The sequence below is a fragment of the Elaeis guineensis genome, chromosome 13 (genome assembly GCF_000442705.2).
Source record: "Elaeis guineensis isolate ETL-2024a chromosome 13, EG11, whole genome shotgun sequence".
NCBI classification, from domain to species: domain Eukaryota; kingdom Viridiplantae; phylum Streptophyta; class Magnoliopsida; order Arecales; family Arecaceae; genus Elaeis; species Elaeis guineensis.
Window position 1 is genome coordinate 53199287 of NC_026005.2, and position 24040 is coordinate 53223326.

At 35.6% G+C, this 24040-nt stretch overlaps 1 protein-coding gene across 1 annotated transcript; it reads left to right on the forward strand.

Moving 5' to 3' along the window:
• The first annotated feature begins 4420 nt into the window (after positions 1–4420).
• On the forward strand, positions 4421–22332 carry LOC105033143 (uncharacterized). Its single transcript, XM_010907820.4, has 5 exons — positions 4421–5074; positions 5156–5464; positions 5606–5833; positions 21059–21286; positions 21485–22332. Exons 1-5 carry the CDS (start codon positions 4436–4438, stop codon positions 21794–21796), a joined length of 1716 nt encoding a protein of 571 aa, XP_010906122.2. The 5' UTR covers positions 4421–4435; the 3' UTR covers positions 21797–22332.
• Positions 22333–24040: the final 1708 nt, after the last annotated feature.

Below are 24040 nucleotides of genomic sequence, written 5' to 3' on the forward strand. Positions count from 1 at the left end.
GGACGACTCAGGGTTAAACTGTCCACCCTGATTAAATCATCCGAATCGTGCTCAACTCAAACAGTCCTGTGACTCCTCACAAAGACTACCCTGGCCAAGATTTTACTAAATTAAAACACGACTGTACACAGCTCCTAAACTGAAGTGATCAATCCCATCTTGACACACGCACCGACAAGTCAAGTACTTGACTACACCCAGCAGCCTTCCGTCATTGAATTAGAAATTCAGGTAGTCCAGTGCCTAAGTACAGTGAGTTGCTTGCAAGTCACCATGGCGGTCTCAGGTTGGAGGGATATTTATACCCATATTCCATCGGAGCAAATCTTGACAGCAGAAATAACTCCGGAGTCGGTCACGTTCAGTGCAGATGTACCCTTACATCTCACCTATATGCCATATCAGTGTCTCCACACTCATTGGTTAAAAGGACAACCAACCTATATGGCACACAATGACCTATGCTTGATAAACATTGTCGTCCTTGATAACAATGTATCATTTGGTCGCGAACAGATTTAAGGACTAAACGACAAATCCTCCTTTGTCGAGTCTAAATAGTCCTAAGGACTTCACCACAACATAGGAGTTCATTAGAAGATGAAATATTTTGTGATGAAAAATATCAAAATAATTTTTATTAATTCATAATTTATGTATATATACAAAAATGAGCACAACCGTCAACAAGCTGACGATTGACTTTGGGACACTATTTCCAACACTCTCCCTATAAGCCTACAAAGTATATCATGATATCATAAAGCAAACAACAGAATAAATAATCAATAAATTAAATCTAAAATTTAACTAACTAAAATCTAAACTTTAATATCTCATAATATTCAACAATATTCTAAGGTCTTACATCCAACTTCAGTAAAATTTTCAATCTAAAATAAAGATATCAAAGTTTTTCTTCTAATTACTCTTCTAAAATATATTTGCTTGCCATCTTATCAAGATCTGTAAAAAAATAGTAAGATATGGAATAATGAACTGGATAATTCAATAAGTAATGAATACTTTAATTAGATTAGCAAGATAATAAATTAAATAATCATTTATACAAAATAAGTATATGAAATTCATTAATTCAAAACTAAATACAAATATGCAGCATTATCAAAATATTATGCATATCAAATTTAATCTTTCTCAAAATTCAAATTTTGTTTATAAATTCAAGTTCTTTAAAACATGAAGTTTAACTCGTTAGCCATGAATTATGACTATATTTTTTCTATGGCAATGTCATAATATTGTACATCTTCTTATGGTGTATCATGCATCATTTTGCAACAAACTCCTTCAGGACCATACATCTACTTGTGATATGCCATGCATGCATCTTCTTACGACATAAATCCTTTAGGATAATCAAGTATTAACATATTGACCCCCATTTATGTGGTCTTTAATATAGTTGGACTGAGAATTCAAATCAATCATGTTATTTCACATCTCAGTTTGACAAAATATATGAAATTATGTGGTATCAAAATTAATTGAATAAGATCAATACTTTCAATCATACGTCATCATTATATTTCAAAATAAAATAGATATAATAACAAAATACTATTCATCAAATTTATGCACCATGAGTAGTATAATTCAAAATTTATTAATATAATAATTTATAATTCACTGATAAATCTGGAAAGATTGAAGCATTACTTATCTTATAAGTACTCTGATAAATCTGAATAATTCCAAAAATTTTCTCTCAAAATCCTTAATTGTAGAGTATATCGCAGTATCCCATCGTTGGACATATTTTTATCCAAACAATTACACCCCTATATAGAAGTGACTTTAATAATTAAAAAGGGGTCAAATAATTATTGAAGGATAGGATTAATGGGTAGTTGCATCCAACTGTTTGGATCAATCCGATCATGATAACTTCATCCGATCATATCAATTTATTCAAGTGACTTCATCTAATCAAGATCGTTTAAGATACAAGAATTTAATAGAGATCAATATAGACTAAATCTTGAGATGCTTGCCAATTACTTGGATGGTATGGATATGGTGCCCGATTAATAGGATAATTCAAGCTCTTTAATTGGGGTCAACTTAGGTTCCAATCAAAAGGCTTGGCTTCACTGATTCATAAATCAAGTAGAGAGAATGATGAATTTAGAAAAGAAAAAAAACTAAGAGGATGGAATAGGATTGACTAGGTGATTGTGCCTAACGGTCTGAGTTAGTCTAATCAAAGCAACTTCATTTTGTACAGGAAGCTCAATAGCCATTAAAGATGATCAAAATCTAATAGTTCAATAAGGGCCAAGGTGGAAGCTAACAAATGTTGCCTAGTGATTATGGGTGAGAATCTCCTTCATTAGAGTCAACTAAAATCATTAAGAAGAGCCCTTTGTTGGATCCAACAACCTTAAAAGAGTAGGGAGAGAAGCAATCTAGAAAGCGAAATTAGAGAGAGAGAAAGAAAATGGGGAAGAGAGAGAAAAGAGAGAAGAAGAGAAGAGAGAGAATCTCTCTCTCTCTCTCTTTCTTTCTTTTCTTTCTTTTTTTTTTCATTTTTTCATTTTTTTTCTTTTCTTCTTCCTTCCTTTTCTTTTATTTTTTCTTTCTTTTCAATTTTCATTTTGGGCCAAAGGTTTTTTGGTCTTCTAGGCCTTGTGAGCTCGATTGCACTACTATTAGGCCCTAAATGGCCTTGGTGCTGCACCTAGTGAGACCCTTACGAACACTAAAACCAACTCTCCTTGTATATGAGTTATAAAATTCATATGCCTTCTCTTCTAAATTAAACATGTACGAACTTTTGGCTCAGACTGTGAACCAACAACTCTTTTATAATAAATTTTTATGTTGAGTAGATATCTACAAAAGTGAAATAATTTGAAAAAAATATAGAGTCCTCTAAAATAAAAATAACTATAGTAATAAATGTAAAAGTAATACAGAATTGATTATACTGAACTTAACTAATAACTTACCTACGTTCACTATACTAGGTGTATATAATAGTGAAATTTTGAATATATATTAATAAATAATAAAATTTATATTGAAAAAATTGTGCATGTAATCTTTGTCATTATATTATTTTAGCTTTGTCTAAGTATGAATTATTTGAATATTTAATATATGCTAGTAAGTACTATGTAATATATAAATATCTGTATATGTAGTGTAATATAATTTAGCATTGTAAATAAGAGATGAAATATAGAAGCTAATTTAATTAATACGATATTTTTTGGTATTGAGAGCCCGAAATCCTGAATAGGATCGCTTATGTTAGGATTTAAACCCACATCCCTTGAGTTTTTTAACTTTTTTTAGCCTAATTTATGAAAAAAGAGAAAAAAATAATAATAAAGAAGATGATGAGAATTGTCTAATTTTATCTAATATAAAAAATTATTTATATATTTAAATTCTATCAAATTTTAGATGTAATGGTTTTGGAGAAGAGAAGAATTTTCAGGAGGAGGAAGAGATTTGGAGAGCACGAGGAAAATCCCGCGGATGGTGGGAGAGATGGTTTAATGAGAAAGAAGATAGCGGCGCGAGCTAGTGGTGCAGCTTCATGGTCTATTCTCACGTGCACGTAATTTCTTTCTGTTTGTTTTCTTTTCAAGTAACGGGATGGAGCCGGGGAAGTCCTATCCCGTTTTGATTTTGGGTTTTCATCATGAGATGATGGGTGGTTAAAAAATCTCGGCAAGGGCAAAGAAAAAAAAAAAAAAAAGGCCTGTCCACTAGACATGTGGCACCCGAGTACAGTGTTCTCTTATCAGGTGCAGTACTTTTCTCTTTGGAACTCGCATGGCCTAGTTCTTTAAATGCAATAACTGCGAACAATTGTACTACTCATCATCTCTCCCCTTCCCATTTCAATTGCTCTCCCATTAATTAAGTAATTAAAGCTGCCTCCGCGTCACCGTGAACAGCGCAAGCATCTCGTGCCAATCGAGAGAACACGGAGAGACGTTGAACCAAATGGCAAGATTTATCTTGAAGCCAAAATAATATCTTACACTAATTTTTTTTGGTAAATATATCTCATTCTCATCAATGCATACTCTCCTTCAGATTTTTTGAAATGAATGGTTAATTAACGAACAGCCTTCCACGGCACGGATACCATTCATTGCAGCCCCTCCCCTGCAGCAAAGACAACAAGCAGGAAAGAGAACCGGGTGAGAATCTCAAGGCCTCACTTGCTGCCTTCTAGCCACGTGTCCCGACCTCATTAGCTGCAGCAGTTCCCACGCCACTTGACCCTGCATGGAATTACCGAGACGCAATCACGAACCTTTCATGCTTCCGCATTTGCCCCATCAACATGTCTTTAATCACGATTACGCCATCTATGAGGCTTTAAAAAAGAGTGATCATCGGGCGTTGATTTGATGGTCCTTAATGATTGGACGTCTCAATCATTGGATCGTCGATGGATGGCCATGATCGAAAAATTGGGGTTATTCCGGTCATCATGGGAAGTCCGGTGGAGATCCTTTTCAAATCGCCTTCTTTTCCAGAAAACGAGACACGCCTTCCCCCTTCCAGTCTGCGATCTTTTTCTCTGGCCATTTTCTCCTCCAGCTCTCGCTTTCCCTGTCCTTTTCATTTCGAAACCCACTTCCCGGAAGATCGCTTCCTTTCTTTCCATTTGGGGAAAGCGATGGCGACGAGGCGAGGGAAGTGGCATCCGCCGCCGGTGCCGACGCCGAGGATCAGCCATCTCCCGCGGCGGTCCAGGCTGTCCCGCCCCCCGAAGGCGCCGGCGTTTAAGGCGCGGCCGACTACGAGGTTGCCGCCGGGGTCCGGCAGGAACCTGGGAGCTCTTCTAGACGAGGAGAGGTCGTTCTCTGGTGGTCATTCCCAGAGGAGGGCGAGGGTGGAGGTGGCGGCGTCGTCGGGGGAGAGCGGCAGGGACTCCGGGGAGGAGCGGTGGAGGTTCCAGGCGGAGATGCTCCGGGCGGAGTGCAACTTTCTCCGGATGGAGAGGGAGGTGGCGCTGCGGAAGCTGGAGAGGAATCGGTCTCAGATGGAAGCCGCCTTGAGATCCGCCATGGAGACTCTCATTTCGGTACTCATTTCAATCTATAACCTGGTTTCTTAGATCTCTGCCGTTCTTCACTATTTGAAAACTTCTCGTCGTTTTGATCAGGGGAGGAACAAGATTGATCGGAGTGAGAACGTGGGGGTAGCGTTGGATGAGAAGATCCAGGAATTGGAGGAGAAGCTGGAGGAGTTGCAGGTGGAAAGGAGTGGTAGGCGTAGAGGGAATGAGAGCTTCAGGGAGCTTCCGAGGAGCTGCCGGCGTAACTTCGACCGGCAAGCATCGGTCCTCCGGCGGCGGCTGGAGAAGATGGCGGATGAGACCAGCGTGAGGGAAATCCGAGAGATCGCCGCCGACGAGAAGGACGATAAGGAAATCTCTCCTCTCCAAGCCGGTCATTATTGCCGGTTTCCCGATGTAACGCTGCTTTCTGCAGTTCTTGATTTTTTTTTTTTTTACTTTTTTTTTTTTTTTTGTTTTCTACTTTTGGTTATGGCGGCAATAATTCTTATTATAGTTTTGTTTTTGTTGTCTTTCTTTTGGAATGGGGAATAAAAGGTGGAGATGTTGAGGAGGAGAATGGAGGGGTTGTCCAAAGGGATGTTGGAGAGGATGGAGGAGTACAGCTGCTTGCTTTCTAACAACTCCTCCTACCCTCACTCCACCACCAGCAGCAGCATCGACAGCATGAGGAGATTTATCAGCGGCCAAAGAGTGATCGAGTATACGGAAATGGCAGAAAAGGCGCACAACCACTACCAGCAACAGCCGCAGCAGCACCAGCAGGTACAAACAATTCAAAACTGCTTAATTTAAATTTCCTTATCAAATAATATACTGCGAATGTTTTTAAATTTACAAGGGTTTGGCATGAGGATGTCGTTGACTCAGCTACCCTGGTCAACCGGTCCATGGCATAAAATAAAATAAGTCTGACGTGCCTACGAACATTTTCTATCTCACGTGCTAATGGGCCAGGGCTCACCACTATTGCAAAAAATTAAAACTTTGGGGATGAATAGGTTTAGACCCGGGCCCTTGGGCTGTCCTAGGCCTCAGAAACTTTCGCAACCTGAGCTCTGGTCCCATGTCCTCTTTGGGCAAGGGTCTCAAGTAGAAAACCCGATGATGGACATTTGACAACGATAGTGTTACTATTTTCAGTGGATACCATATGATCAAATCAACTATAGCCATAGATTTAGCTGATCCCAAGTGGACCGAAAAATAAAACAATGAAAAAGTTTTCTGGTCTAGTGGTCAAGTGAGCACTGAAACTTGTGCAAGCGAAAATCTGTTACATGAGGCTTCAAAAGTATGACATGCAGATGACCATGCATGACTCAGACATGAAAGCCGTCTTCACTGTTGGAAAGGAAGTAAAAAATATTGGAGCTTTGAGATTCCACGCAATCACTCGTTATTGTCACTCCAGCCCTTGAGTCCAATAAACACGCAGATTATCTTGGGCTCCAAATAATTGCTGGCTTGGGTTCTTTCCAGAAAAGTTAATAATGGTGCGAGCTGAATTTTGTTTGGACCATGGCCCAAAATTATTTGTTCGTGCCGGTTAGGAATGCATGGTGGGCAGGTTGCCGGCCTGAAAATGGTTCCACAATAAGTGCACATCACTGAACATCTGGTCCAAGCTCAGCCTAGCCCATAGCCCTCTGGTTTTGGCTCAGCCTGGGCCACAACTGACCTTGGGTTGAAATCAGGCTGATCATACTCGCTTTGGGATCTTTTTTCCCCTTTTGTTAACAAATCCAAGCAATTTAAGGAATATTTTCTCGTCCCTCTCTCTTTTTAGCAAAATTGCTTCAATGATATGCATGTAGTATGCAGTTGAAGGGATAATTTCTTAAAATATCACTAATTCTTACTTTTATTAAAAACTAGATTTAGTTTACCTATATACTATATTTGTGGTAATAGACGTAATGCAGTTATATACATCCTAGTTATGTGTGCAAGTATCTGCTGGTTTGCTGTTTGATCAGCAACTTGGAAGTTGGTTCAGATTTTGTCCCCCGAGCTTGGTGGAGTTTGCACTTGCTTATGTTGCGTACTAAGGTTTGTATGAGATGAAAGTGATTCCTCTATTTGGTCAAGACAGATATCGCATTCTTTGTCAACTGTCGGCTACTATACCAGTACCGTCCGACATCTCTGTGTGACTGACTTACCTACCATTGCTCAGGCTCATAATTCCCCAAACGATGCACGCTCCAGCAGAGTAAATGTTGCCTCTCGCATTCAAAGCCTTGAATGCAAGACCTGATCGTTTAGTGCTACCTTTACGTTTGAATTTTGGCATGGGTTGCCTCCGACCGATTCGTACTTGGCATGGTCCCTGCACTAGCATTTATAGTTTCACCACCGTTTTGTCCTGCGTTCTAGGCCCAAGGGCCTATGTCCTGTGGACAACGGTGGCGAAATTATATATTTTTAAAGCAAAAGATGCCCTGTTTTGTCTTTGCCGACCTCTCAGTGTCCGCTGGTCGCTGCATCATCCCGCCCTTTGGAAAAACTATATATATATATATATTTGGGGTTTAAATTCTTAATATAAGGATGCCCAAAGTGGGCAAACTCATATCATTTTTGCTGCATTTTAGCATGTTTATTACCTGCTTTGAAGCTCAATGAATGAGTAAATAAAGGGATACATGGCTTACTAACTGAGAATACTTCTTTTGGCAATTGAAGAGCCAAACTTTTGGCAATCACAAGCCATGGATGGGCTGAATAAATTAAGCTCTAGTGGGATGGCTCATTTATTGTGAGTTTCATGGAGAAACTTTATATACATAAGTCTCTATCCAAGCTTGATGTAAGCAAGCCAAGAATTAGAAGATATTCAAAAAAAAAAGTTCGCTCTCTTTCCCTCTCTGTGCTCTAAAGCGTTTACGTCATGTATTAGTGTGCAATAATCTAGTGGTGTACATTACCACGAGTAAATAGTTTGGTTCGTGATGAAATTCTACTTTGAAGATTACTTGTGCGCTAATCCAAATTTTTGAAGTTTATAAATTGTTTAAAAAGCTGTATCAAGTAATATGGAAAGCTCTTCCGAAGGTTTTTAGTGGTTGGTTTCGTGTGCATGAGACGTGGGATCCTCTCATGCGAAGGTTTGGTGGCATTATGACCACCAGACTGCATGCATTTATGATGAAATTTGACTCTTAGAAAATATGTGCTCAGTATATGATGAAGCAATATCTTAGGATGACGTCATTTATGATACGCCAGTTGCAAGTTGTTGGAAGTAACCTGACTAACACCACAGGATTATTTGTGATACAAAAAATACATCATAAATATTAAATTTTTATCATAAATTTTTATTTATGATAAAAATTTCATCGTTAATACTGCATTACTAAAAATACGATCGTAAATATTATTTTACAATAAAAAATTAATTTCGTTGCTAATAACATATTTTTCTGTGACGAAAAAATCTACGTCGTAATTTTTTTTTAATTATTTACGATGAAAAAATTTTGATCGCAAATATAATCTTTTATGATGAAAATATATTTCCATCGTAAATACATTTCCATCATAAATAACTTTTTAAAATTTAAAAATTATTTTTTAAAATTATTTGCTACATAAATTCTTTGTCGTCAATAGTATTTTTTTGTGACGAAAATATTGATGATGAAAATTTTCAGTCACAAAAAATAATTTATTTTTTTGAAAATATTAAATTTTTTTATTTGTGATGCATTTTTTTATCGCAAATAATTTCGTCACTAATTAAAATATAATATTTTTTAAATATATATTTAAATATATTAAATTTTTTTAAATATATATTTTTTATTACTGAAAAAATATATTTATAATCTAATTTTAAAATATATTAATTTTATATATTTATAATTAATTAATTTTAAAGTATTTAAATATTTTTTTAAATATATATTTTTAATTAATTTTTAAATATATATTTTTAATATTTATATTTATAATCTATAAAATTAAAATAAAAAATTCACACAAGAGATCAAAAACTAAAATTTGATCATTTCATTATATTAAAAATAAATTTAATAATTATAAGAGATCTAAAATAAAAATATAAAAATATAAAAATAAACTACTGGCCGTTAAGCATCAGCATCTGGAGAAGGAGAGCGGGTGGAGGAGCTCGAATGGACTTGCTGCTACTTCATCAGCTCCATCTGTGCCATCTGCTCTATCATCTGTCTCATCAGCTGTCGATCCTCATCAGTCCACTGTCGATCCTCAGTAGTCTGTCTTTGTATCTTCACTAGCCGAACATCGCAGGCAGCATGGACATCAGTCCGGGATGAACGTGAGGATGGGAGAGCTCTAATCTCATACTCTAACCTCCTAACATAATAGGATCTCGTACTAAGCATCTGATCACAGATCTGATCATCTGTGGGTGTGGTCGAGCTCTCAAGGATAGGTTGAGATCTAATCTTTATCATACGAACCTGAAAATTGAAGTTATAAGTATTCTAAGTTTGTACTGAAACAATCAAAATACCAATGAAAAAATAGTTAGAAAAACTTATGTAAAGCTCCTGGCTCCCCACCGTCCACTTTTCTGACTGTCGCTGGTGGGTTCGCTGGTAGATCTCGATCCTACCAAGAAGCTCGTCATTTTCTACATTTCTCTGTAATTTGAGAATAATTAATAAAAAAATTTTAAATAGTTAAAAAGTTAAAATATGCTAAATAGAAATTACTTATCATCTGCTCTATATAGCGAGCGAATGACCTCGAACCCCCATAGTGCGTGACAGTCTGTCTCGCCCAATTGGCGGCATTTTGAGCACATCGATCCTATATAGTTAACAGCTTAATTAGTAAGTAACTAACTGAATTTAAAAATAAATGATTTAATTATTAAACTTTAAAAAAAAGATGCTTAACTTGATATGCCGGATCCTTATACCTGCGGCATATGATAGCCCAGTTCTCGATACTGATATTGTCATATGACCACTGCCATACTGTTTCCACCCTTTGATCCCGCACAACATCGTACCAGTGATGATAAATGCGATGCCGAAATTCCTTAAAATGCGAGTATAGGTGATCATACACAGCTCGCCACACGTAGTCGTGCTCAAAATCAACAATATCAAAAATAGCCTACCAATAACAAATATTATTAGAATACATAAATAATTAATATTTTACTAAATATTATTTTACCTATAAATGACTATAGAAGACTTCCTTCTAGGCCAGTGTAATGTGACGCCAATCAGAGAGCGTCACAGAGGCATAGCTGAGCATATGATGTCGAGCTCAGTTCGCCATGACTCGGACCATCCTCTAATGGGTGTGGTGTAGCCGGATGGAATCTCGATGCGGAGATGCTGTCCCTTGTGCTCGCATTTTCAATGCTCAAGGATGAGGTTCTTCGACAGATCTGATCCAGATTTGGATTTGATCCCGATCTGGATCCCAACCTGGGATCCCGACCTGGATTCTGACTAGATCCGACCTGGATCATGATCCAAATCCAGACTGAATTTTGATCTTGGATCCTGTCCTCGATCCGACTCAGATCCCGATCTCGATCCAATTCGGATCATGACCCAGATCTGAATCGGATCCCGGACCAGACAGTTCATATACATTAAAAATTTAATGAAGGATTCGATTAATCATAGTTAAAACATTAAATCATAATCACAATATTTTATATGTATTAAATTATAAAAAAATATGTATTAAATTATAACAAGCAAAAAAATATGCATCAAATTGTAACAAGAAAAAAATTATTATTAATCAAATAATAAAATATTTGATTAATATTTTAATATTTTAATATTTTTTTCTTTTTTTTCTCTTATTTCTCCCTTCCCTTCCTCCCTGCCCCGGTAGATCTTCATCCACCGACGACTGACCTGCATCCACCCCCTCCGATGCGCCACCCACGACCTTGCCTTGCTTGTCGTGCCACCCCCTCTGCCCTTCGGCCACTCGACCCCGATGCCACCTTCGGTCACCCACCCCCACCCCATGAAACTCCCTACGCCCTCCAACCCCCCGCACCCCCCCTGCAACCCCCTTCACCTTCCAGCCACCTGGCCCCACGGCCCCCTGCGCCGCTGTTCCCCCAACCCCACGGCACCCGAACCTCCTCCGAGACACCGCCGTTCCCCTAACCTTCGTCATAATCCCCTCAACCCCCGGTTCTTGCACTCGCACCCTATCGTTGCCAAACGGCCCCTGTGACCCACCCCCCCTCCCTTCTCCCCACTCTGATGAACCCAACGACCGCCCACCCCTACCGACACCGCTCTTTCGCACCCCACGGCCCCCCCTTCCCCATGGCTGATCCCCTTTCCTGCCCCCTCCCCCCCATCGGCGGCTTCGATGGCCCAATCAACCAAAAAAAAAAAGTCTGGTGGCGGGCGGAAAGCGATGGTGGATCATACCTGAGGGGGAAGAGGAGTCATCGGTGATGGTCCGCAGAAGTGACGGCAGAGCCCAAGAAAGTGATGGCGGAGCCAACCAGTGGAAGCCTGGGAGTGGGGGAAATCGGGAGGAAACGCAAGAACCGAAAACGCATGCAAACAGAAGTAACAGGAAATCCCTGATATTTATTTAACTTTTAGTGATGCAAATCATTTTTTGTCGCTAATAATCATTTATTTATGATGAAATATCAATTTTCGTCGCTAATAATTTTCATCAAAAATATAATTTTTTTTCTAAAATTTTTCTCTCTAAAAAAATAAATAAATAATTTTGAAAAAATTATTTGCGATGCAACATTAATTTATGTTGCTAATAATTATTATTAGCGACATAAAGGGTTATTCTGTCATTAATACTTCATACCAAAAAAATAATTTTTTTTTCTCTAAAATTTTTTTCTCTGAAATTTAATAAAAAATTTGAAAAAATTATTTGCGATGAACTTTTAATTTGTGTTGCTAATAATTATTATTAGCGATGGAAAGGGTTATTTCATCGTAAATAATTCCCACAAAAAAATAATTTTTTTTTCTTTAAAAATTTTTCTCTAAAAAAAATTCAAAAAAATTATTTATGATAAAACATAATTCAAGTATTTTATAATCATTTTTTTGGTCATAAATTTTTTTATATTTTACAACCAAAAAATTGATCGCAAATATATTTTACAACTGAATATAATTTTTTTTATTTTTTTCTGAATATGTATAATTTTAAAATTTAAAGCTCATCTTTATTATTCATTATTTAAATAATTATCATTAGAGTATCATCACAAAAGACCATCTCAATCCGATACTTGTAGCTATATCGATCAATAAAATTTGATTTCGATGATCACTAACGATCGTATGATAATCTGATAGATAGAGACCATCGATGGATCTAAAAATTTATAACAATAATCTCGATGATATTTGTAGTGTACTATCAAAATTTTACTTCAATCGGACATCATTATCATGGTTAATTTAGTATGAGATGATTTGGACCGTTAAATAAAAAAGAATGATCAAAAGGCCAAACGATATTTAATTATAAGATAATTTTTTTAAATAAATAATCTTTACTACTATTTTGATCGTTTGTATGATGATGATCATAAAATTCAAACTGCATATATATAAACCATCCAAAACTATATATCTCTTGATACATATTCTTAAAGTTCTTAAGTAATTATACTTATGTCTTTGTAAGATCTACTTAACATAGATAGTTCATATATATAAGGTTTAAATTTTATGATCACCACCATATAGATGATTAAAGTAATAGCAAAGATCATTTATCTAAAAAAATATCTTATAATCGGATGTCATTTAACCTTTTGATCACTCATTTTTCATTTAATAGTCCAAATCATCTCATGCCAAATTGACCATGATAATGATGTTCGATTGAAATAAAATTTTGATAATATACTATAAATATCATCAAGATCATCATTGTGAGTTTTTAGATCTATCGGTGGTCTCTATCTATCAGATCATCATGCGGTCGTTCGTGACCGTCGAAATTAAATTTTATTGATCGACATAGCTATGGTTATCGGATTGAGGTGGTATTTTATGATGATACTACAATGATAATTATTTAGATAATAAACAGTGAAGATGAATTTTAAATTTTAAAATTATATTATATTCAAAAAAATAAAAAAAAATTATATTTGATTACAAAATATATCTACGATTGATTTTTTAGTTGTAAAATATATAAAAATTTATGACCAAAAAATTGATCATAAAATACTTAAATTATTTTTCATGACAAATAATTTTTTTAAATTTTTTTTGTTAATTTTTTTAGAAAAAAGTTTAAAGGGAAAAAAATTATTTTTTTTGTAGGAATTATTAGCGATGAAATATCTTTTTCTATCGCTAATAATTATTATTAGTGATGTAAATTAAAATTTTATAGGAAATAATTTTTATAATTTTTTTTTTATAAATTTTTTAGAGAAAAAAATTTTAAAGAGAAAAAATTTATTTTTTGATGGGAATTATTAGCGATAGAATAACCTTTTCTATCACTAATAATTATTATTAATGATGTAAACTAAAATTTTATTGCAAATAATTTTTATAAAATTTTTTATTAATTTTTTTAGAGAGAAAAATTTTAGAAAATAAATTATTTTTTGATGAAAATTATTAAATTTGTTGATTATTTGTGATGAAAAATTTACATCACAAATAATGAAGTATTTGTGACATGGAAATAATTTCCATCGTTAATAATCAGATATTTACAATGGATATTTTGATCACAAATAAGCTAGTATTTATTTATTTTTAAAAATTTTTATTTTTTATGAATTATTCATGATGAAAAATATGCATCATAAATAATCAATATTTGTGATGAAATTTAAATTTACATCATAAATAATCTATTATTTGTGATGCAAATATTCAGTCATAAATAATCTAGAATTTATGTAGTTTTAAAAATTTTAATTTTTTGCCAACTATTTGTCACGTAATAGTAGCATTGCAAATAATTAATTATTTATGATGTAAATGTAACTTGCTATTTCATCATAAATATTTAATTATTTACAACATAAATTTTATGTCATAAATAATTTAGCATTTATTTAGTTTTAAAAATTTTAATTTTTTATCAATTATTTACAATGGAATTGTTGTGTCATAAATAATATATTATTTGTGATGTATATTATTTTTACATCATGAATACTTTATTATTTGTGATACAAATTTTTCATCGTAAATAATTTGATATTTATTTATTTTTAAAAATTTATATTTTTCATCGATTATTTGCAATAAAAAATTTATGTCGTAAATAATTTTTATTTATGATGCAAATATAATTTTCTTTGTAAATACTTAATTATTTACGATGAAATTCTTGTTACATTGTAAATAATTGGTTATTTACGATGGAAACAGTATTCCGTTGTAAATATCTTAATTTGCGATGAAAATATTTATGTTACAAATAATTCTATCATAAAAATTTTATTTTTTTGTAGTGTAATGAGCAGCAAGTTCAAGTTGTGCTATGCTTTCTTCCCAAATCTTGGAAGACTATGCCAAAATTTGATGCACAACAAGAATGATAAATCATTTGAGGATGTGGTGCATCATTTAGAACTTGAGGCTGAGCGCTTAGAAGCTGCTAAATTTATTGAGAGTTTTGTTTATGTGGCTAAGTCAAACTCGCACAAGGGTAAGTGCAAGAATCGAATAAATGGCCCTAAATTTGGTGTAGCTGGTAACATGGCACCTAAGAAGGCAACTACAATCAAGCACAAGAGGGGCAAGTGTGGGAAGAAAATAAGAGTAAGCTAAAGTTTTTCAATTATGAAAGGGAAGGTTGCTTCGCTCGTGAGTGCATTGAGCTAAAGAAAGTACTCCCGAACTGAGGTACTTATATATATATATATATATATAGTCATGTTATGATTATTATGATTATTTACTCTCATCCTATATAGATTATAGAGTCGGTAACAACCCAGCATATAGCAAGAGACTAAGTTGGGTTTGTGAAGTATTGCCGAATTCTTGCAGGGAGCCATAGAGTGACTCTAGGTGATAGAGATAACCTAGAGGTGCTAGGGATAGGTACATACAAGCTAGATTTGTAGGACGGCTACACTCTGCTACTTCATGACATCCTTTATGGTTTGAAAATTTGGCAGAATTTACTTTCAGTTGTGATTTTGCTTAAGCTAGTTTTTTTATTTCATTTTGAGTCTAAGAGTCTTAAAATTTACTCTGGAATACTTTGCTTTGGTTGTGGCTTTATTTCCAATGGTTTTATGGTGGTGGACCTTGGTATTTCAATCAATAATTCAGCTATTTTGTTGACTTTTGGTGATAATGTTTATAATAGATCTATTAAATCGCATGCTAGAGAAAATAGGATGGCTAGGTTAGCTAGAGAAGGCCTTTTAGGCCTCATCACTAAAGTCTCTCTATGTACATACGAACATTGTCTTATGAGAAAGTCAATAAGAAAATCATTTGGAAAAGCAAAATAGGCATCTTTTCAATTGCAATTAGTCTAACCAGATATTTATGGCCTAACGATTGTGAAGGTAAGGCATGGGGCTTTTTGTTTCATCACATTTATAGATGATTATTTGTGATTTGGTTATGTTTACTTGATCTTTCATAAGTCAGAGGCATTAGTGTGCTTTAGACATTTTAAAAAGGAAGTGGAGAATCACAAGGCAAGAGCATTAAAGCTCTTGGAACTAACCATGGACGCAAATATTTGTCCAAGCAATTTAAAGCACTTTGCAAGGAATATAGAATCCAAAGACAACTAACCATACTTGGACCTTTGCAATAAAATAGTATAGCAGAAAGAAGGAACATGATGTTGTTAGAGATAGTTAGGTCAATGATAGAGAAAGCAAATCTACCAATATTTTTTTTGGGGCATACATTTTTGACTGTTGCCTACATTCTTAACCATGTGGCTTCTAAATCAGAACTTTCCACCCCATATGAATTATTGACTAACAAAAAGCCTAATTTGGATCCTTTGTAGCCATAGGGATCAGCATGTTTTGTTCACGAAACTTCTTGTAAATATGGAAAGTTAGGCCTAGGAGGAAAGAAATATATTTTCATAAGATACACAGAATATTTTAATAATTAAGTGGTTTTGGTGAACAATCCAATGGAAGTATGGCTGAAATTGAGTCGTGAGCTGTGAATTTCATCGAGGATGAATTCCCAAGCAGAAGCAATGTTAATAAACAGTAGATCTGGAAGAAGGTGCTCCAAATAGCTTGATAGAGGAAAAGGAAGAATTTTTTGAACATCCCAGGGACAATGGAAATGACTCACAGCCTAGTGGGAGTATATAATAAGAAAATGATTCATAAGAACCTCAATTGCATAGAAGTAGCCATGGAAGGATTCCTCATCATTGATTTGATATTAAAGGGGAAGCATTTGTTGTAGTAGAAAAAAAAAGGGGAAGCTTTTTGTGGTTGTTACACATGATGATAACGAGCCAAGGACATACCATAAGGCTCTCTCATCTCTTGCTTTTGAAGAGTGGATTAAAGCAATGAATAATGAAATGGGTTCTACGAAGACTAACCAAGTTTAGGAGTTGGTGGATCTTCTGCTAGGGCACAGGGCCGTTGGGGACAAATAGGTCTTGAGGATTAAGCGAAAAGTGAATGATTCCATTGAAAGATATAAGGCTCGCCTTGTGGCTAAGGGCTACACCCAAAAGAAGAGTGTAGCTTATGAGAAAATTTTCTCATCTGTAGTGATTTTTGCCTCGATTCACTTGATATTGGCTATTGCTGCATATTTATATTCGAAACTATACCAAATGAATGTTAAGATGGCTTCCCTAAATGGAGAGTTAGAGAAAGAGATATATATGGATCAGCTTATTGCCTTTGTAGTCAAAGGGCAATAGCACAAAGTGTGTAAAGCTCAAAAGATCTATTTATGGTCTAAGATAATCATCTAGATAATGGTACTTTAGATTCCATCGAGCCATTATTTTTGATGGATTTATGATGATTGAAGAGGACCATTATATTTATGTTAAATGGCTTAAAGAAAGTTTTACTATTCTTTCATTATATGTCGATGGCATATTATTCGCTAGTAATGATATGGAGATGCTTGTTGCAATTAAAGGGTGGCTGTCCTCTTCTTTCGAGATGAAGGATATGGGTGAAGTAGATTATATCCTTGAAGATCTTCAAGGATTATTCAAAGTAACTTGATTTGCCTTCACAGACTTAGATTAAGAAAGTTCTAGAATGTTTTAACATGCAAAATTGCAAACTCGTTGACACTCCTATTACAAAGGGTGAATCTTTGAGTCTAGAAATGTGTCCTAAGACTCAAAGTGAAAAGGAAAAGATGGCTCGTGTTCCTTACTATAGTGTCATGAGAAGCCTGATGTATGCAATGATGTGGACTCGATTAAACATTTGTTATGCTATTAGGATTGTTAGTTGATTCTAGTCTAACCCCAAGCTCACTCACTGAGCCATTGTGAAGAGTATACTTCAATATCTTAGAGGGATAGTAGATTATATACTATACTATTAGGGTTTAGATTTGTACATAATTATTGGATATATTAATGCTGACTAGGGCACCAACTTGGATGAGTGCAAATCTACTTTTGGATATGCTTTGTTGCTTAACCATGGCACCATTAGTTGGTCTAGCGAGAAGCAACATGTACAGCTTTATCCATCATGGAGGTAGAGTATATAACTTATTCAGTGGTAATACAGGAGACGATTTGGTTAAGAAAGTTTTTTAGGCATTTTGATATTGTCACTTATGTTTCTGATCCAATAACGATCCATTGTGACAGTATGTCAGCTCTTGCCTATGTCAAAAATCTTAAGTACCATAGAAAAATCAAACACATTGACATCAGATTTCGTTATGTGAGAGACATAATCGCATAGAAAGAAGTGAAACTAAAATATATTTCTACGACTTAGAGGTTGCTGATTGCCTAACTAAGCCTATTATTAAAGATATTTTTAGGCTCATGTTAGGAGTTTAGGACTACGTAGACTATGATTGCTATATTTTTAGTTTTTATTAATTTTTGTTGGATGTACTCTTTATGAGATAGTATTTATTATGAATGCACATGATGTTATTTATCATCGGCTTAATATTATGTTGCATATATGTTACTTGGCGCATACATTCACTATGAAAATTGAAAATATGGTGTAAAGGTATATGAACAGGCGAGATCAACTCCCTCACATGAGCAAATGCCTTTGGCACTAGAAGTAGTGAGTAGAGATGAGATATAGTATCCTTTGGCACTTATGTAGTGAGCAAAGATAATGGTTTATGGTATTCCTGAACATACAGCAATAAGACATGTTATAATATGTCACCTTAGTAGGATCTAAGATGAGATCTATTTTAGTTTATTGGTTAAGTCATATGAGACTTGAATCTATAGTTAATACACTATACATGATTTACCCACAATCATATAGCTCGTGATTGGCCAGCTGTAAGTTTTTAAATTGTGTTTGGGCTAGCGAGCAAATTAAAAGACTCGAGTTAACCATTAGTAATTAACTAGACCAAGATTTGTAAGATGTTAGAGAGATATGACTTACATTTTGGAAAAGAGAACTCTACCGTAACATATAATTCATACTATATGTGCTTGTCGACCGATGTAGGAGGTGAGAAAATAGATCCCTACTTCTGCATTATGTGAGTTCTAGAAATTTTAGTAATTGATCTAAACTATGCCTTTTGTAGCTTTTGGCGATGGCATGAAGTTAAAGTTTTACCATGTACTACTTTAGTATGTTGCCTAATGACTATGATTGATTCAGTCTTAGAAAACATCACTAAGAAAGCGATTAAGCTGAAATCAAATATCATGAGGCAAAGAGAATATTATTTAGAACCACAAAAGTTAAATTTTTATACTCACTGTCAATAGGTTATGTCACTTCCTGGGATTGTGATATAACCATGAGTATATTAAAATGAAGGGATTAAACATGACTAAGATTAAAACTCAAGAGGGATTAGAAACATTTAATCTGATATAGTGGCTAAATGAGTCTAAGGTATAATGAGACATCTTTTTGACCTTTTTATCTCCAGTGAGATGTTTCAAGCAAGCGTACTTAGCCATCACACAGCCTTTTAGCAAGTATGAATGGAGCAAGAGAGAGATGCATGTTAAGGTCATGCCCACTATGGGCGAGTGGGAGATGCTAGGCATTGGGATTTAAATGCCCAATATAAGGGTTGTGATGTAATCATAAGTACATTAAAATGATGGGCTTAAACATGACTTTGAGATTAAAATTTGAGAGGGATTAGAGATGTTTAATTATATGGTGGCTAAATAAGTCTAAGGCATAATGAGACACCTTTTTGAAACTAACCTTTTTATCTCCAATGAGATTTTTCTTGTATGCATACTCAACAATTGCACAATCTATTAGCAAATATGAATGGAGCAAATGAGAGATGCATTGCAAGGCCATGCCCATTATGGGGAGTGGGAGATGTTACACATTAGGAGTTAAATGCCCAATATAAGGACACCCAAAGTGGGCAAACCCATGCCTTTTTGGCTGCATTTTAGTGTGTATATTATATGCTTTGAAACTCAAAGGATGACCAAATAAAGGAACGCATGGCTTGGTAATTGAAAAGCCTTACATTTGGCAATTGAAGAGCCAAACTTTTGGCAATTGAAAGCTATGAATAGGCTGAATAAATTAAGTTATTGTGATGGCTCATTTATTGTAAGTTTCATAGAGAAACTCCTAAACATAAACCTCCACCCAAGCTTGATGTACACAAGCCAAGAGTTAGAAAATATTCAAAAAAAAAAAGTTCTCTCTCCTTTTGTGCTCTAAATCTTTTGGGACATGGATTTGTAACACTCTACTAGTGTACACCACCGTAATTAAATAGTTTGGTTCCTGACAAAGTTCCACTTTGAAGATTACCGGGGTGCTAATCCAAGTTTCTGAAGTTCATAGATTGTTCAAAAAGGCATATCAAGCAACATAAAAAGCCCTTTCTAAGATCTCAAATGGTTGATTTCATGTGAGTGAGGTATATGCAAAATTAATAAGCTTCTGCTTGATTTTCTTTTCTTTTTTTTTTACAGTCTATATATACAAGATTTCAGATTTGGTTAGATTGATTCAATCCTGTAATTATAGAAGTATAAAATATACAAGTCAGCATAGTCAGAAAAATAAGGTAAGATCTCGTATGCTTTGAAGGTTGTTAGAACAAGAGAAGATCTTGTGCACAAATTTGGTACGTTTCCAATGGATGGGTGGAAAGGCGTTGGTAGAGAAAAAATCTTGTAGCTAATTTGGTAGGTTTCCAATAAAATCTTGTACCTAGTTTGATAGGTTTCCAATATATTGGATGGTGGAGCCTGTGGAGGAGATCCTATGCCTGTGCCCTCTCCATCCACTGTCCAATCTTGTGCTGCAATAGATTTATATAGCAATCTAAATTTCTTCGCGTCATACTTGAACAAATAATTAGGATACAGGACTCCAGTTCTGTGGCATATGACCTGTTCATGTATGATAATTGCTTAGTTGATTTTTTAGTGCGTCTCCCGAGGAGGTACTTCTCCCTGCACCAAAATAACTTGCGTCGCATCATGTGGTGAGGTCACTATATGGACTTCAAACATGAGATATCCATTTAATCTTAGTTGTTCACGTCTTTGCTTGTCAGGATTAGCATGGCCAAGGTAGGGGGTCTATAACTTGCACCTTAGTTGCAATCCAGATGCATTAATATGCTATATGAACACCTTTTCTGTTTACATGGAAAGCAGTAAATTAAACCTCAACAGGGTTGTGCAAAATTGAATAGTCTAATGTCGCGATCATTGATTTAGTTGCTCTACACAATATAGGATGAACTAGCTTGCTAGATATTGGCAACATTGTGGTCCAGACATTGCGTCTTTTCTTCACCAGAAGCACTATACTCGTCATAACATGAGCTGCATTGATTACTGCAGGTGGAGGAGAAGGGCTGGGCTGTGATAGGGTCCGGGAACTGCTGCAACTGCAAGAAGGTGGTGGGGAGAATAATGGAGCAGGTGAGGACGGAAACTGAGCAGTGGAGCGAGATGCAAGGCATGCTGGAACAAGTCAGGGTGGAAATGGAGGAGCTCCGGTCATCTAGGGAACTCTGGCAACACCGTGCCATTGCCTCGGACATCAATACCCATTCCATTCAAAGCCAAGTAAGGTTTTCCTTCATCTAATGGCTATTTGTTTCCACCATTTTTTTTTCTACTACAAGGTGAGCAAAAATAGAAATCAGTTTCAATCATGAATTGTGCACCGCCTGATAAGTTGTCACTGGATTTTTGACCTGATCTGATCTAAGTTCTATTCTATGCCTGCAAACACTTCATGAGGATGAGACTGTGGTGTTGCAGATGCTGGAATGGAAACGAAGAGCATGCGCCTCTGAGCACAAGGTGACCGAGCTGCAGAAAAAGGTGTCTGAGCTACAAATCAAGCTCCAATCAACAAGGGTTGAGCTTTCTCATCCCCCCACTACTCGAACACGTTCAGAGACTTGGAACCAAGATTCCCAAAGGATCAAGAACCAGCAACAGAGATTACTGGATTTGCATAGGGAGAAAGAGAAGCATGTCCTAGTCTGCCGCCTGAAGAAGTCCCAGAGCAATTTTCCCAAGCGCTTGCCTTTGCAGGACATAGGAAATACGTCTACGTTGCGCCCATGATATCGAGCCTCGAGTGTTATAAAACAACTTCGGAAAGAAGTACAAGAAACCTTGGACTGCAGCAACACATGGTCTTGGACTGCTTCAATGGCTCAGTTTGCCTTGTCAGAGGAGGTGGCAATTACCACCATAAGATCAGATAAGCGACTACAGGAAGGGGCATCTGATGTAGCAGAGGAATGAAAAGAATGGTATGTCTGAGAGCAGATTTTTTCTAGGATGCATGTAGCCTTCTGCTAAAGTAACGAATGCATTTGCTTCGAGGAGTACGTAATTTTAGTCTCTGGAGGAAGGAGGGAAAAAGAAGGATAGAGATGGTAGCTTTGTTCACTAAAATTCTCTGGGAAATTTGTATCTATATGCATTGCTGGAACATAATTATCACTGTGAAAACCAGTTCAAGTCAATGATGTGTGTGTGAAATGCAAAAACAAGCAAGGCATATTTTGCTAAAGGCGGGAGGTGGTTGATGCTTAATGGAGTTGTTGTAGCAGCATAACTGGGACATTTGGAGTTTTGTCAGGTGAACATTTTCGGAGGGTCGAGTTCGAAAGATTACCTTAAAAGATGCATGGTAGCTGTATTTCTCATTCAATGCTTGCATTTCCCTCTTTCAGTCTAATTGATATTTGAAAATGAAACCATCATAATTCAGTTTCATGCCATGGGCTTTTCGGTTCATCACTCGGGTAATCTCGTTTCGCCAATACGTTTGAAATCAGTTTGCTGTATGCTTTTGGAAATGGATGAGTATTTGAGAAATAAATTTGGTTATTGTCGTAAAGATAAACTTGTTAAGTGGATTTCTATGAATGGTCTTACAATTGTTACTGGATATAGAATTTTAAAATATTCTGACGTGCCATGAGGATTGTTAATTTTCAAATGGCTTATTGTGCAACCAAGGGTGTGCAAACTCCACCACCCTTCCAATTTATTTATTTATTTATTATTTTTGATCTGTTGGTACTTTGGATATTGTGGTACACATGTAAGAATTTAGTTTTCACTTCGAAAAATTCACCTTAAAATTTAGTCTGACTTGGATATGCACTAAATAGATCTTCGTCTACTCTTTCCCTCGCTTTTATGCACACACAAATGAACATGCATACACCGTCAAAGATGCTTAACACATTGCAAAAAAATATTAACAAGAAAAAACAAATATAATATAAAATAAAATAAATAGAATATTATAATAAATTCAAAAAAATTATAAAGAAGGCAAAATATAACTAGTAAGAATGGGAATAGCGAATGCAGTAGTCCTAATTAGTTAATGGATTAGGTAATTAAGAGCAACTGTGTTGAATTCTCCATGAAATTATGAAATAATTCAGCTGGCTTCCCCTCAACATTTTGAAAGCTTTAGAGAACAACGAAGACAGAGAGAAGGGGAGAGCTGTCCACAGGTTTTTAATTAATAGAAGGTTCAAGGCATGGCAATCCTAACTTGCTCATTGCGCTAGCCGCTATGTGTTTGGAGTGTGAGCAAGTCAATTTTTCAAGCCATAGTTTGACGCAGCCAACCCTTGCATGCATGCCATGTTTTCTAGAATGCAATATAGAAGCTTGATTTGATTATCATAGGGGTGGGTCTGGGAGGAAAATACTTAAATATATGACTTTCAGAAGCACAATATCCTGTATACTTCGTCACTGTATATATGTTACTCTTAACCTTTTTCGTGAAACATCCTTATCTAGATCTTATCTTGCAGGGTTACAATGGTTTTATCTTCAAAATTTTTCCGGATCGCTTGAAGTCTTTATCCTCAAGTTATTTCTGCCTTGCTTTTATTTTAAGGAAATGACAAAGAGTGAAACCAGATGCATGGAGTCTAGAGAATTTTGCAGTACACAAGTGTGAGTTCTAACAATGTAGAAGCAGTTGAGCATGAACATCTAAACAGAATTAGTATTGAGACCAACAGCGAAAGTGCTCACACAAATAATAAAGAGAATAAAAAGAAGAAAAATAACATAAGAATTTTTACATGGTTCGGTCCCTCAAATAGACCTACATCCACGATTTTGAAAGGGATATCTCCACTAAAATAAAACTGCTACAATTTTTGAACGGACAAAATTGCAAACTCTCTCTTCCTCGTAACTTTCCAAGACCTCGATTATACTCTCTTAGTTAACCAAAGGCTTGGCTTGTTGTAGTAGTTATAAACAAGAACCAAGAGGGCCTATTTATAGGAGCACCAAGCTCCTCCTGTTTTAGCCCCAACCGAT

What these genes read in the sequence shown, in the direction of transcription:
- LOC105033143 (XM_010907820.4), top strand. Translation starts at nt 4,436, where the DNA reads ATGGATGGCCATGATCGAAAAATTGGGGTTATTCCGGTCATCATGGGA. An exon ending in CCATGGAGACTCTCATTTCG is followed by an intron (nt 5,075 to 5,155) that starts GTACTCATTTCA and finishes CGTTTTGATCAG; the next exon opens with GGGAGGAACAAGATTGATCG. An exon ending in AGCCGCAGCAGCACCAGCAG is followed by an intron (nt 5,834 to 21,058) that starts GTACAAACAATT and finishes TGATTACTGCAG; the next exon opens with GTGGAGGAGAAGGGCTGGGC.